Source organism: Amblyraja radiata, chromosome 5, assembly GCF_010909765.2.
Source record: "Amblyraja radiata isolate CabotCenter1 chromosome 5, sAmbRad1.1.pri, whole genome shotgun sequence".
In the NCBI taxonomy this organism is placed as follows: domain Eukaryota; kingdom Metazoa; phylum Chordata; class Chondrichthyes; order Rajiformes; family Rajidae; genus Amblyraja; species Amblyraja radiata.
The window spans coordinates 91,451,251-91,465,244 of NC_045960.1; the positions used below are offsets into that span (position 1 = coordinate 91,451,251).

Genomic DNA, 13,994 nt, shown 5'->3' on the forward strand with positions numbered 1-13,994 from the left:
TTGTGGATCGAAGTATGCTTGAGAACAGAAACTAAAAAGGAGCCAATGTTTTTTCCTTAACAGTAGCATATGGTGCCGTTTCCCAAGAATTGCATTTTCAACTTACATAATGATTTCAAAATGGTCGATAGACAATAGGTCCAGGATCGGCCCTGCACCGCCATTTAATGTGATCATAGCTGATCATCCCCAATCAGTACCCCGTTCCTGCCTTCTCCCCATATCCCCTGACTCCGCTATTTTTAAGAGCCCTATCTACCTCTCTCTTGAAAGCATCCAGAGAACCTGCCTCCACCACCCTCTGAGGCAGAGAATTTCACAGACTCACCACTCTCTGTGAGAAAAAGTGTTTCCTCGTCTCCGTTCTAAATGGCTTACTCCTTATTCTTAAATTGTGGCCTCTGGTTCTGGACTCCCCCAACATCGGGGACATGTTTACTGCCTCTAGCGTGTCCAAACCCTTAACAATCTTATATGTTTCAATGAAATTCCCTCTCATCCTTGGATGAGAGGGAATCTCATGTAAGGATGGTATGAATATTTACTGATGATGTATTAGGAGCACATGTAATGCTGGAGAACAAGGATAGAACAACAGATAGGTGGCTGATGCAATTGGCTACATAGGAACAAGAAGTATATTCTAATTGTTAAGCCATGTTGATGTCCAGAGCCGCTTGTTGTACAATGTTACCCGAGTTCTTATTTTAAACAGTCAAAATGAAATACAAGACAATTAAGATTGGGGATTTCAATATGAATGGCATTGAATATTGAAATAAGAAATAAAATTACCTCAAGATATTAGATTGTTATATGCTGGAACCTTGGGGGCAGAGAAAGACAAGGGAATTGTACTATATTTTTACTAGTCACTGTTTAGACCAATTCTGTGCATCAGGCCTTACAAAAAGTGTCAAGGCCTTAGAGATGGTAAAGAGGAGATTTTATAGTGATTCTAAATCATGAGTAAAAAGAAAATACTTTGACTGTGGATTAATAACCACGGGGCACAGGTGTTTGCACACAAGAAGTTATGGGCTGGAATAGGTTGCCTAAAAGGGTGCTGGAAGCAGATTTAACAAAAAAAAAACTAGATATGATTGAAAAGTGAAAAATTGCAATGCCGACCCCTAGTTGCAAATTAATGGAGAATTCAATGTGCATGAAAAATATTATGAAAGAATAGGGAGAACTAGCTTATCAGAGTGAGCTGATTCAATAAGGGCTAACAATAATGCAAGTACAATAGATGAGGCTTTTGTAAATGCTGCAACCCTTAAGATTTTCTGGTTGCGGAAAGGATATAATTGCATCCTTTGATTATACTACATCTCAGAGCTTGGCGGAGAGTACAGCTAACAATTATGTGCTGACTACTATTTAGCTCTCTCTTTACCACATACCATCCCCCACCTCCACAATGTTGCTCCAGAATATCTACTCTGTCTTCCAGTGTGGTCATTTCTCATAGTTTATTTATGAACAAAATTATCTGCCCACTGCTTTGCCTCCAGTGGCTATGAAAGCAACAGTGCTTTTAAGGTGGAAACAGGTCCCAAGGCACTAAATAGAAGCATAAAAGACAAAATAGCAGAGCAATTCAACTTTCCCATGGTATTGGCTGATAAAAATTGGCATCAATTTTATTTATTTGTCAAAATCATGTTGTAGAGCTGTAAAGAGCCATGTCAGCATGTGGGTGCAAGATGGAGCAGAAAAGATGTATTGATGAAAAGATGCTGGTGAATTAATATTATTTCAAACCACTGCACATAGCAACAGAAATGTTTGCATATCTGAAATTGCTTTGCAAGATACCAAAAGAAAACTAATGTTTAATCACATAATTCCTCAGTAATTTCCTTCTTGCCTTCTATTTGTGTTTAGCAATGTGAAATATGCAACACACTAAATTATTATTTTGAGACAAGATTCTTGTTGAATTCCGAGTAAGAGTTGCTGTGATACACTATACAATTTTATTAATTAATCGTATTAGTCTTTGGGACTGTATCAGAATACACAAGAAGTTTAAAATCTGGCCATTTCAGAGAATGTATGCTCATTGGTTCAGTAACAAATTTCTAACTAGGTATTTTGAATATATTGAATACTTATGCTATATTGTTACCACTATAATATAAAAGTGACATATCTGAGGCTGGGTTCTTGAGATTGAAAATTTTGTTTTCATTTGTTGCCATTCCTTCTTACATTGATAATATTTTTTTAACAGATTGATATCAACTATTCTGGCTTGTTGCAGCAAGCATGTTTTGCTACATGATGATGCAATACTACATTAAACAAGCAGTGGTTAAACTGTTTAATTTCCTTCCAAGGATCATCTGGACTGCTTAAGAGTATACTCTGGTTGGAATAATATTGTGTTTTACTTCTTTTGAATATAAAACATTTCTGGAGAGCTGGTTTTTATTACTTCAAAATATGGTTTTGAAAGTTATTTATTTAATCAAAATGTTGAAATGGAATGTTAATGAAAAACCAAAAATGATACATTTATTGTTACCCTTCCAAAGACAGAAATGGGAAGTTAAGCAATCCATTTCATTATCTAATGATGCATAGGAAAATAAATTAATTGTGCTGTAGGCTCCACAAAGATTCCTATACTAAATATAACTGCATGAGGTTGCCTATTGATGCATGTTAAAATGTAGGCATATCAATTTAGAGACTTTAGTTTAGGTGAAAATTGAAGGAATTATGTTAAAGAACAGAAAATAATGTAATGCTTAGAAAGGTGATAACAATGTAAAAACTGTAGTGTCACTATGCTAAGAATATATTCTTCAACCATGTGTATACATCTGTGCATTCTTCACGTGCATGGATAATCGAAAATGCAATATAAGTATCAGGTTTTGGACTTTATGTTGACTTAAAATGTTGTATATACTTGTAATCTTAAATTGTCTTGAAATCGATTGACACTTTAAATATTTGGGCATGATGCAGTCTGCAATTTTTATATTAATTCAGAAAATTAAATTGCAATTTTTACCTTGTCTGGTGAAAGCATTGTTGTTTGTTTGTGGTCACTGCTGTAACCTTTGTAGGTAAACCAATATTAATGCAATTCACAGAGGTTTATTTATACATCCATCAAAGTGAAAATATTATAATGCTGAATGAAATCACATGTGGGTTTGAGTTTTACTAGGCCTGTAGTCAGTATTAGTAGAAGATTCGATTCCTGTACATGCATTATAAAAATATGCACCAAATAAAGCATCCTGACCTAAGTCTGCCATCAGTATAAAATGAACTGAGTGACCCTTAGTTAACTTACAGAAGCATTTTCACCCTCAACTCCCATCACTTTAATAAAACTACCAAATTGCCCCTTTGACCTTATGCAGTAATTTAGACTTCCCTTTTTTACCTTACATAAATTCATCATACGGCAGACTATTGTTATTTATAAACTGCTTATTCCAACATTGTAAGCACACATACCACTCCAGTCATGGAGGCCTTGCTGCCTTCCTGGGATAATTCCATTGCACCACTATTTTTTCGCAGCCTGGGGGTTTCAGATTTCAGCTAAGGGAGTATTATGGGTACATTCAATCACTTCAGGTAATGGCAGCACTTCCCTCATTCCATAGCAATCAGTGACCTTGTTTTAGCTAACAGCAGGAATTCACTTAGGTGGGAGCCAGTCTGACATAAGACTTTTTAAACATGAAAGTTGCATCACAGTGATGTATGAGAAAAAAATTAAGTAATCAGCACCAAGCTTGTCACTGTGAAAATAGTGAATTGGGTTGTAGAGAAAAAGTCCTGTTATATGAAGAATGTTCTGTTTTATTATATACATACCGTTAAATTGAGGCGAACAGATTCAAATCATTTCAAAATTGAGTGCAATAAATTGCTCAAAGTAAAAGGTCCAAGGTAGAAATAATAATGAATGGATTTTATTGGCAAAAGTACTATGTGTTCACATGACAGTCTTGACTGATAATTTAACAGATATATGAACAAATGGCCAATTGTAATTTTCCTGAGCATGGTAGACAAAAGTGCTGGAGAAACTCAGCGGGTGCAGCAGCATCTATGGAGCGAAGGAAATGGGCAACGTTTCTGGCTGAATCCCTTCTTCAGACTGAAGAAGGGGTTTGGCCCGAAACGTTGCCTATTTCCTTCGCTCCATAGATGCTGCTGCACCCGCTGAGTTTCTCCAGCACTTTTGTCTACCTTCGATTTTACAGCATCTGCTGTTCCTTCTTAAACATTTTCCTGAGCACCTCTGGACTTCAGAATTTATTATCCTAGATTTTCCTTATAGGAGTGTGCATACATGCCTGTGTGTGGTGCGTGCTTTAAATTGACTCCTTGTGTTTGGAGAATGCTCCAACTAGTTTCTATCTTTGGTCAGATGTCAGCATTAAAATTGTGGAACATTAAGATGGAGCAGAAGATGACAAACATCTCAATTGTCTTTAGTTGCAGCAGACATGGCATCTGGAGATACCAGACACTGCTGAAGATACTTGATGGGGTTTTATATGTGCATCTTGGGTTTCTTTCTGATTTATTTGCAGGTATTATTTTCTTGTGCAAGGGGCTGAAGAGTGGCAAAGTGGGGAGAAGAGGTGCATCTTTAACTGAGAGGCTAAATGTAGACACAAATAATGTATAAAGTACATAGCCAGAACTTTATCCTCAACAAAATCATTTTACAGTGCTGTGTCCCAAACATTATGGTGCTCTGAAATGGGGGACTATGTATAAACACTGCTGTAATTTTTACATGGTGAAACCAAAATGTATAAAATGGCCTTTATTAATATCTGACAATGTGCACTTTAACCACACGTGATTTTTTTTCTATTACAAATCTCAAATTGTGGAGTACAGAGGCAAATAAATAAACGATGGGTCTTTGTCCCAAACATTATGGAGGGCACTGTATATCTGTTAATATTCATTTAATTTCATTTTTTTTTTAAAGCATTAAAATTTATTTGTCAAGTGGCCCAGTAATTGGAAACAGTATCTTATCCAGATCTTTCCAAATGCAACCATGTACTATAATTATTTAATTTATCCCACTACTATGTTAAAACTAAGGGCAGTTTTAGGAATGCAGATTATTAAACAATCCTTGTTAGTTCTGAAACTAAATATCACCGATCTATTAATCAGCCTCGTAAAGTAAAGGCCTAAGGTCTGACGATGGAACTGTCTCACTAATTCTTCACATCTCCAGTCTTTGTGGCGCTCCTTATCACGACTGATCCACACTCCAGCATAAATCCTGTCCTGCTCGTCTAAATTCAGAGTTTACACTGTTGTACTGCAATTGCTGAAGACAATGTAATGAGGGTAACTGAATATCTTTTATATAAGTAACTCAGAATCTCTTTTTATTGAGATTCCTAATAATCCCTTGCCCAGTAATCTATTTTTTTGACTGTTCACTTTATGGCTGATATAAATTCACACACCAATCCTAGCATGTGGATAAATGTGTACATTGACCTTGTATAGCAGACTAGCAAACTGATTCAAACAAAATCATGTGCATTTGGTTGAGGTGAGGGATCACTAATCTCTCCATTATAACAAAAAATCTGTTTAATTGCATGGTATACTTACTACAATTTGTTGCTTTTGCCAGTGTCTGAAAGGAAGTACATTTCACACTAAATATAAATCCACCAATAATGAAGATCTGGAACAGACATACATAAATAAATAACATTTGCAGATTTGGATGCAATGATTTTTTGGTTCGCTCTCCCTTGTCTTTGTTGCAAGATTGTGAGCTTCCACAGCAGAGTATCATCAATGAACATGCAGAGTCAAGGACAGGCCTCATGGAAATGTTGATAATAACTCAAAGCATTTCCAGGAATTTATTAATATACAAGGATTGAATGACTGGAGTAATATTAATACAGAACTCAAGAGCAGCAGAATCTCTTCCACTTAGTACTTTTTAAAGTTGGAGATAAATACATTTTACTATCAAGACAAAATAATTTCCTTACCCGAAAGACCGAAAACAAATGAACTATTTCTTACATTCCCATATTAAAATGTCTGCATTTGAAATAACTTCATGATGAAGGATAAATTTCCCTCACAAATGTTTTCAAACTTTGAAATCATATGCTATACATACACAATGATCAACAACACATTCAGGAAGGATTCAACTGACATTTAAAATATGAACTTTAATGAGGGGTATAAATAAAAATAACCATTTTTACACATGAGCAAATTATCACTTGGTACACTGGAAGCAGGATGAGCTACTTGAAGTACATTAAATCAATATCCATTTCTGAAAGTTACTTTGAAACAAAATGATGAAAGGATAAAGAATAGTCTAATGAAAAGCTCGTGCTGCTCATGAAGCACGTACAAGCCATAATTATCACAACCCAAACCTCAGGTTCTTGATGATACTTCAGTTCCCATTCATCTTTCTACAGCCTTGCACTGTTTCAATAATTTCTTGAATAATACTGTCCCTATTATCCCTTGAAATCTGGAAAATAATGATTGTTATTTTTCTGTCCATATTACATTCCAAGCCATCACATAACAATGAGTACTTCAGAAACTATGGGAAAGTTATTAATCAAATGTTCTTGTAATTATTTACTCTAGTATTGAGGTGTGTTTGGAAAATACTTCCAAATATATTACTATTTCATAATTTCATAAAACTGATTTTAAATGCCAATACTCATGTACTTACATTAAAGATTTTAACATCCCTTCTGCTTCTGATATCTTCCACAAGACCCAAAGGTTTTCCCTTTGGGATCGGAATAGTTCCGAGTACAGTGGCATCGGTTCCATCTAGGATTTGACGTACAGCCTGGATAAAGGGTTCACTGAAGAGCTCCATTTTTCCTATCTCATCTATTACATACACCTTTTTTTCTTTGTCTTCTTTGCCATTAAGCTACAAGAATTATAGGGAAAGAAACAAATTAGAGTGCTACCCCGTTAACCTATTGATTTCCAATGACACTAACAAGGTTCATATTTCTAAACAATATTTTTTTCCAACTGTCACACCCAGTCACTAATTTCTACTTAAATCTTAATCTACATTAGAGTAGATATTTTTTCAATTGTTGTACATATAGTTACAACCAATGAAAAACAAATCGAAACAATGAATTATCCAGCCTTAATTTACCACCTACTTTAGTGAGAAGTGGTAGAGCCAGGCATTCGAATGACGGTAGGTCCACTACATATGGACCAACCCTATATTCACATCTCCCACTATTCGCAGCATCTGCATCATTCCTAGGGACCAGAAAAATAGAACTTTAAAAAAACTGACTCCACATGTTACCCATAAATACTTTAATAGTTTGAAAAACGAAAACAATTTATACCTAGTCCTTGACAAAGTTCCTCGCTTACCAGATACAGTAACAACATCAAATCCAATTCTTCTTCCATTTTTCCTGACTTCTTCAGTATAAAATCCATCAACAGGAACTCCAGAAGATTTTAATACATCTATGATTTGGTGAATTAAGGTTGTTTTACCAATACCTAGTGAAATATGAAAAAATATCTTCAGGTTATATTGAATACATCAATAGTATTAGATGTTGAATAAAGTTAAAATGTGGTGGATTACATTTTTACTATATTCCCCCTTTTGATTTTAATCTGCCAATGCAACATCACCAGTCCTAGGAAAACATGATGTTCCCAATGCCATTCTATAATTGATTTTTTTCTCCTTTTCTTTTCTCAGTAACAGTGGTTTCTCCAGCACTCAGTACCTTCCTTGGTGGCTCTATGACATAAAGAATTCATTACACAAAAGCTCTTTTCAGTGATAATGCTAAATATAACATTGGCATAGTTATTACAACTTCTGGTAGTGGTTTTGAAAAGAAATCACAAATTACGAGTGGATCATTTCTGCTAAATAGTAAAATTATATCTTTCTAAAGAAACACAAGAATCTTTGTACAATCTACTCCATTATAAATTAATTGATAAAATAATTTGCTGATTTTAAAATACCAAATGTAAACCTTAGCACCATTTCAATCACAAAGCACTTCAAAGAGAAAACCATATCCTGTAAAATATGGGGAGCCTAACATTTTCTGGATTAAAACTGAAAATCACACTTCATTATCCCATGCTCCCAGATAAATTACAGAGGTTAAACAGCTATCACTGTACTAATACAACATCAGATTAAATAAGTGCAAAATATGCTTTACAGGAGTTTTTGTTGAAATTTTGAAACTTGCTGTACATTGTTTTATAGCTAGATGTAAAGAAACTCGGGACATGTCTCAATCCCAGGCTGTTTACTCTTAATACTCTTTTTAACTAAGCTTTTGCTCACCAATCTATTGTCTATGGTTCAGTACAAAACTTTGATAACACCTGTGAAGAATCTCAGAGCAATTATATGAGTAGTAAATATAATTTTTATTATTTTACAATTAGTTTATTTTCAATATTTTGATCAATTCACTGCCATACTCCAGAAATTAGGAGACCAATATCAAATTATTTGAATCAGTTAAGGAAACACATTCACAGGCATTAGCCTGAAGTGCAATATCTGGACAAGTTTAACAGAAGTATTATCAACATTTTTGGTATGCCACATTAAGCTTATATAACCATATAACAATTACAGCACGGAAACAGGCCATCTCGGCCCTACAAGTCCGTGCCGAACAATTATTTTCCCTTAGTCCCACCTGCCTGCACTCATACCATAACCCTCCATTCCCTTCTCATCCATATGCCTATCCAATTTATTCTTAAATGATACCAACGAACCTGCCGCCACCACTTCCACTGGAAGCTCATTCCACACCGCTACCACTCTCTGAGTAAAGAAGTTCCCCCTCATGTTACCCCTAAACTTCTGTCCCTTAATTCTGAAGTCATGTCCTCTTGTTTGAATCTTCCCTATTCTCAAAGGGAAAAGCTTGTCCACATCCACTCTGTCTATCCCTCTCATCTTCCATTTATGAGACAGGTGACCAAATGATTGGCAAAATGGTTGAAATAATTAGTCAAAAGGAGGCAAGGTGATTTGAGGGGGAACATTTTGGAGCTTTGGGTTTAGGTAGCCAAAGGGAAAACTACAAATATTTAAGTTATTAAAATCAGTGATACAAGGGCCCAGATTTGAAGTTTTAAAGTTCCATGAGCTACAGAAATAGGGAGTTCCTGGCTCCTAATGACTATTCCCATGTTGTTATCTGCATGTAACTTCATTTCCATCTTGCTATTATTATCTTATGTAATTTCACTCAAACAATGGAACTAACATGTGACAGTAGAGTATTACATAGTTTCCATAATGCAGATGGATAAAGGCATTTAAAATTGCAATATTATATAACAGTAAAATGCATGTCTTTGACATTTGGACGAGTTGTATTACCAGTCCAAACATCCCCTTCAACCATGCACTTGAACTTTACATTTGGTTTTGGCTTCTAACAAATAGATTAATATTATAAAATTTTAAAGCATTATTACATATTCCCAGTTCCATCTCCTGATAATAATGCATAACTCATGATATAAACACATCTCTCTACCTTTTGCATTCCTCACAGATGCTGACCAAATGCCAGAAATATGAATAGCGAATTAACACGACATACATTAAATATTCTTCATATCATTACAACTGTTCTCAGCATTCATTTCCAAGTCCAAGTGGATTTAAGTCATGTTTCTGGGACTTGACTATAAAAATCTAAGCTGACAATGCAAGACTAGAGGTATAGAAACAAAGAACTGCAGATATTGGTTAATACACAAAAAGACACAAAGTGCCGGAGTAACTCAGCAGATCAGGCACTATCTCTGGAGAACGTGAATAGGTGATGCTCCAGGTCGTGGCCCTTCTTTAGACTGATTGTGTGTGGGTGGGGAGGAGAGAGGGAAGATTGAAAAGGGCTTCTTCTGACCGATTTGAGGGGAGTGAAGAATGCTGGACAGGGGCCTCGTCAGACTGATTGGGGAGGGGAAAGAAAGCTGGAAAGTCTTCAGATTGACACATTGTTGGAGGTGTTGTCTTTAAAATAAAATCTAGCTTCTCACCCAGGTAACCCAAGAAAAATACCATGTCATTTTGATGGGGAAGGGAATCACTGGACAATATTTCTCTCTTAATGAAAATTACTGAAATAAATCAGTGGCTAGTATCACACTGTGGTTTGCTGTATGTATACTGGCTGCCATACTTTCTAGACAGTGACTTCAAAGTCGCCTAATGCTGGAAAATACTTTCAGATGTTATGAAAACTGCTGCAAAATTGTAATGTTCTGAAAGTATGTCTATTGGATACAATGAGGTGGAAGAGGTACAGGCACATGATTGGGTTCACGGTTAATTGCAGTTAACAGGCTAGTTGACCCGTGACAAAAACTACTGCAAATGACATGTTATTTCTCAAGGGAAAAAATGCAGTGTGTGATTTGCCACATAGACTATGTGTATCAAATTAATATTAGGCATCAAGCTTCATTTAGACTACATTATTAAATCTCTAGCTGAGAATTGGCAGATTTTAAATACAACTGTTGACAATGCATTGAGGAGCAATTGAAGGAAACGTTCATGCGTGCTACAAAACTATAAATATAACTTACTCTAGTTTTCTTGTCTGTTGGCAAAGAAAGGCTGCTAGCAATGCCTACATTTATCATCCATCCCTAAAAAACCCTTAAGAAATTGGTGGCCAATTCAGAAAAGGGTTAAGGGGTGAAAATATATAGGAAAAAAATTAATTGATCCTAATCCACCCTCCCCGATAAACTATAAATCCTCTTTCTTTGCAAAGTGAAATTACTGTTTAAGATTAAAATTTACTATAAATGTAACATAAATGAAGAATTAGCCCCTGCCCCAGGATTATAATAACAACATTATGCGTTTATCTCCGTTTCTTTTAAAGCCCTATTCAAGAGCTTCTCTTGTAAACAGTATTGCATCAGTATATTTAAAATATTGGTTGAGTTGGAGTTTGAAGGCAGGGGTTGCAAATCTAACCAGGGCCATAAATGTTACTGCATTAAAGTTCAAAAAGACAAGAAACATTAAGAAAAAAATAGGTGCACGAGTAGGCCATTCGGCCCTTCGAGTCAGCACCGCCATTCAATATGATCATGGCTGATCATCTAAAATCAGTACCCCGTTCCTGCTTTCTCCCCATATCCTTTTATTCCTTTAGCCCCAAGAGCTAAATCTAACTCTTATCTTGAAAACGTCCACTGCCTTCTGTGGCAGAGAATTCCACACATTCCCAACTCTCTGGGTGAAAAAGTTTTTCCTCATCTCACTCAGATGTCCTGAAATTGGAGGAAGGGGCAGCAGGCAAGCGAGAACACAAGAAAATCCGATAATCAGCAGCGAGAGAGGATTGCACAGGTGTAGGAAGGAGCTGCAGATGCTGGTTTGAACCAAAGATCTTATAGCTCCTCTATAATCTTTGGTTTGAACCGTCCGGGTTAGGTTGGGGCTGCTGCTCGAGTAACTATGGCGACGGTCCGTACACCAACACCAACACCAACGCCAACTGTACCTGGGGGGCCCGTTAGGAAAACGTGTCTCCGCATCACAGCCCCTCGCCGACCACTGCAGCCCACTGCGACTGCGCAACGCCGACCACTGCAGCCCACTGCGACTGCGCAACGCCGACCGCTGCCACGATGTCACCTGACTCCGGCTCCGCTCCGCCCCACAGCGTGACGTCATCGGACCTCGAGGTAAGCCGTCTCTGGCGGTTGGGCAGGAACTGCAGATACTGGTTTACACCGGAGAAAGACACAAAGTGCAGGAGTAACTCGGCGGGACAGGCAGCTTCTCTGGAGAGAAGGACTGGGTGAGACGTTTCGAGTCGAGACCCTTCTTCAGACAGTCAGAGGAGAGGGAGACACAGACACAGACACATGGAAGGGTAAGGTGTGAAAACGAGACATCAAAGGAGATGCAGCTCAAGGAAACTGCGGGATAGATCATTGTCAGATAGAAGGTGACAACGAAGCATACAGAGATGAAGTTTAACCAGGGGGACAGTCAGACTAGTCAGAGATAGACAGAAATGCTGGAGAAACTCAGCGGGTGCAGCAGCATCTATGGAGCGAAGGAAATAGGTATCGTTTCGGGCCGAAACCCTTCTTCAGAGAACTAGGATGGGGGAGGGATGGAGAGAGGGAAAGCCAGGGTTACTTGAAGTTAGAGAAGTCAATATTCATACTGTTCAAGAAGGAACTGCAGATGCTGGAAAATCGAAGGTACACAAAAATGCTGGAGAAACTCAGCGGGTGCAGCAGCATCTATGGAGCGAAGGGAATAGGTATCGTTTCGGGCCGAAACCCTTCTTCAGACTGATAGGGGGTGGCGGGGAGAAGGAAGGAAAAAAGGAGGAGGAGGAGCCCGAGGGCTGGGGGATGGGAGGAGACAGCTCGAGGGCTAAGGAAGGGGAGGAGACAGCAAGGGCTAACAAAATTGGGAGAATTCAATGTTCATGCCCGCCGGATGCAGGCTCCCCAAGTGGAATATGAGGTGCTGTTCCTCCAATTTCCGGTGTTGCTCACTCTGGCAATGGAGGAGACCCAGGACAGAGAGGTCGGATTGGGAATGGGAGGGGGAGTTGAAGTGCTGAGCCACCGGGAGGTCAGGTAGATTCTTGCGGACCGAGCGGAGGTGTTCAGCGAAACGATCGCCCAACCTCCGCTTAGTCTCACCGATGTAGATCAGCTGACATCTAGAGCAGCGGATGCAGTAGATGAAGTTGGAGGAGATACAGCTCAACCTCTGTCGCACCTGGAGGGGGTGGTATGGGAGGAAAGGGAAGAATTGACAAGGGAGTTGCGGAGGGAGCGGTCTTTGCGGAAGGCAGACATTGGGGGAGATGGGAAGATGTGGCGAGTGGTGGGGTCACGTTGGAGGTGGCGAAAATGACGTAGGATTATTTGTTGTATGTGACGGCTGGTGGGGTGAAAGGTGAGGACTAGGGGGACTCTGCCCTTGTTGCGAGTGCGGGGATGGGGCGAGAGAGCAGTGTTGCGGGGTATGGAAGAGACCCTGGTGCGAGCCTCATCTATGGTGGAGGAGGGGAATCCCCGTTCCCTGAAGAATGAGGACATTTCCGATGCCCTGGTGTGGAACGCCTCATCCTGGGAGCAGATGCGGCGTAGGCGGAGGAATTGGGAGTAGGGGATGGAGTCCTTACAGGAGGCAGGGTTGGAAGAAATGTAGTCCAGATAGCCATGGGAGTCAGTGGGTTTGTAGTGGATGTCGGTCAGAAGTCTATCACCTGAGATGGAGATAGTGAGGTCAAGGAATGGTAGGGAAGTGTCGGAAATAGTCCAGGTGTATTTGAGTGCCGGATGGAAGTTGGTGGTGAAGTGGATGAAGTCAGTCAGTTGTGTGTGGGTGCAGAAGGTGGCCCCAAAGCAGTCGTCGATGTAACGGAGGTAGAAGTCGGGGATGGGGCCCTGGTACGTATTGAACAAGGATTGTTCGACGTACCCGACAAAGAGGCAGGCATAGCTGGGACCCATGCGTGTGAACATAGCTACGCCTTGTGTTTGGAGGAATTGGGAGGAGTCAAACGTGAAGTTATTGAAGGAATTCATACTTCATACTGCTGTTATTCATACTGCTGGGTTGTAAGCTACCCAAGCAAAATATGAGATTTTGGCGGATGCAAAGACGACAACCAAGTTTTGCAAACTTATTTATTCAGACAATAGATCCTTGGCTTACAGGTCTCCGCAAACACGTCTGACCACAATGGTGGTCAGCAACACAACTGTGGCGCTAAAGCGAAACCGCGCAAAAACAGCAGCCCCTCCCGAGTCACGTGACCGTGGCTTCCGAACGTCGGGTTCGATACCTGCATGCGCCAGCAGGCGCCGCTACATGCCCCCCCCCCCCAGAATCCGCGGTACGGAAACGCACGGGTAACCGGACGATTCAA

The 13,994-nt window shown here is 39.1% G+C and overlaps 2 protein-coding genes across 2 annotated transcripts in view; one reads left to right on the forward strand and one right to left on the reverse strand.

The window, feature by feature from the left end:
- pcnx2 (pecanex 2) overlaps positions 1–3,042 on the forward strand; it is a 222,972-nt gene extending 219,930 nt beyond the window's left edge. The window contains exon 36 of the mRNA XM_033021735.1: positions 2,240–3,042. Within this exon, the coding sequence (XP_032877626.1) occupies positions 2,240–2,290 (51 nt within the window). The 3' untranslated portion in view covers positions 2,291–3,042. The remainder of the gene's footprint in view (positions 1–2,239) is intronic.
- A 2,795-nt stretch (positions 3,043–5,837) lies between these two features.
- On the reverse strand, positions 5,838–11,743 carry ntpcr (nucleoside-triphosphatase, cancer-related). The gene is made up of 5 exons (XM_033021736.1): positions 11,592–11,743; positions 7,401–7,563; positions 7,203–7,308; positions 6,746–6,955; positions 5,838–6,532 (listed from the first exon to the last, which is right to left on the reverse strand). The coding sequence occupies exons 1-5, from the start codon at positions 11,623–11,625 to the stop codon at positions 6,452–6,454; spliced, it is 594 nt and encodes a 197-aa protein (XP_032877627.1). The 5' UTR covers positions 11,626–11,743; the 3' UTR covers positions 5,838–6,451.
- Positions 11,744–13,994: the final 2,251 nt, after the last annotated feature.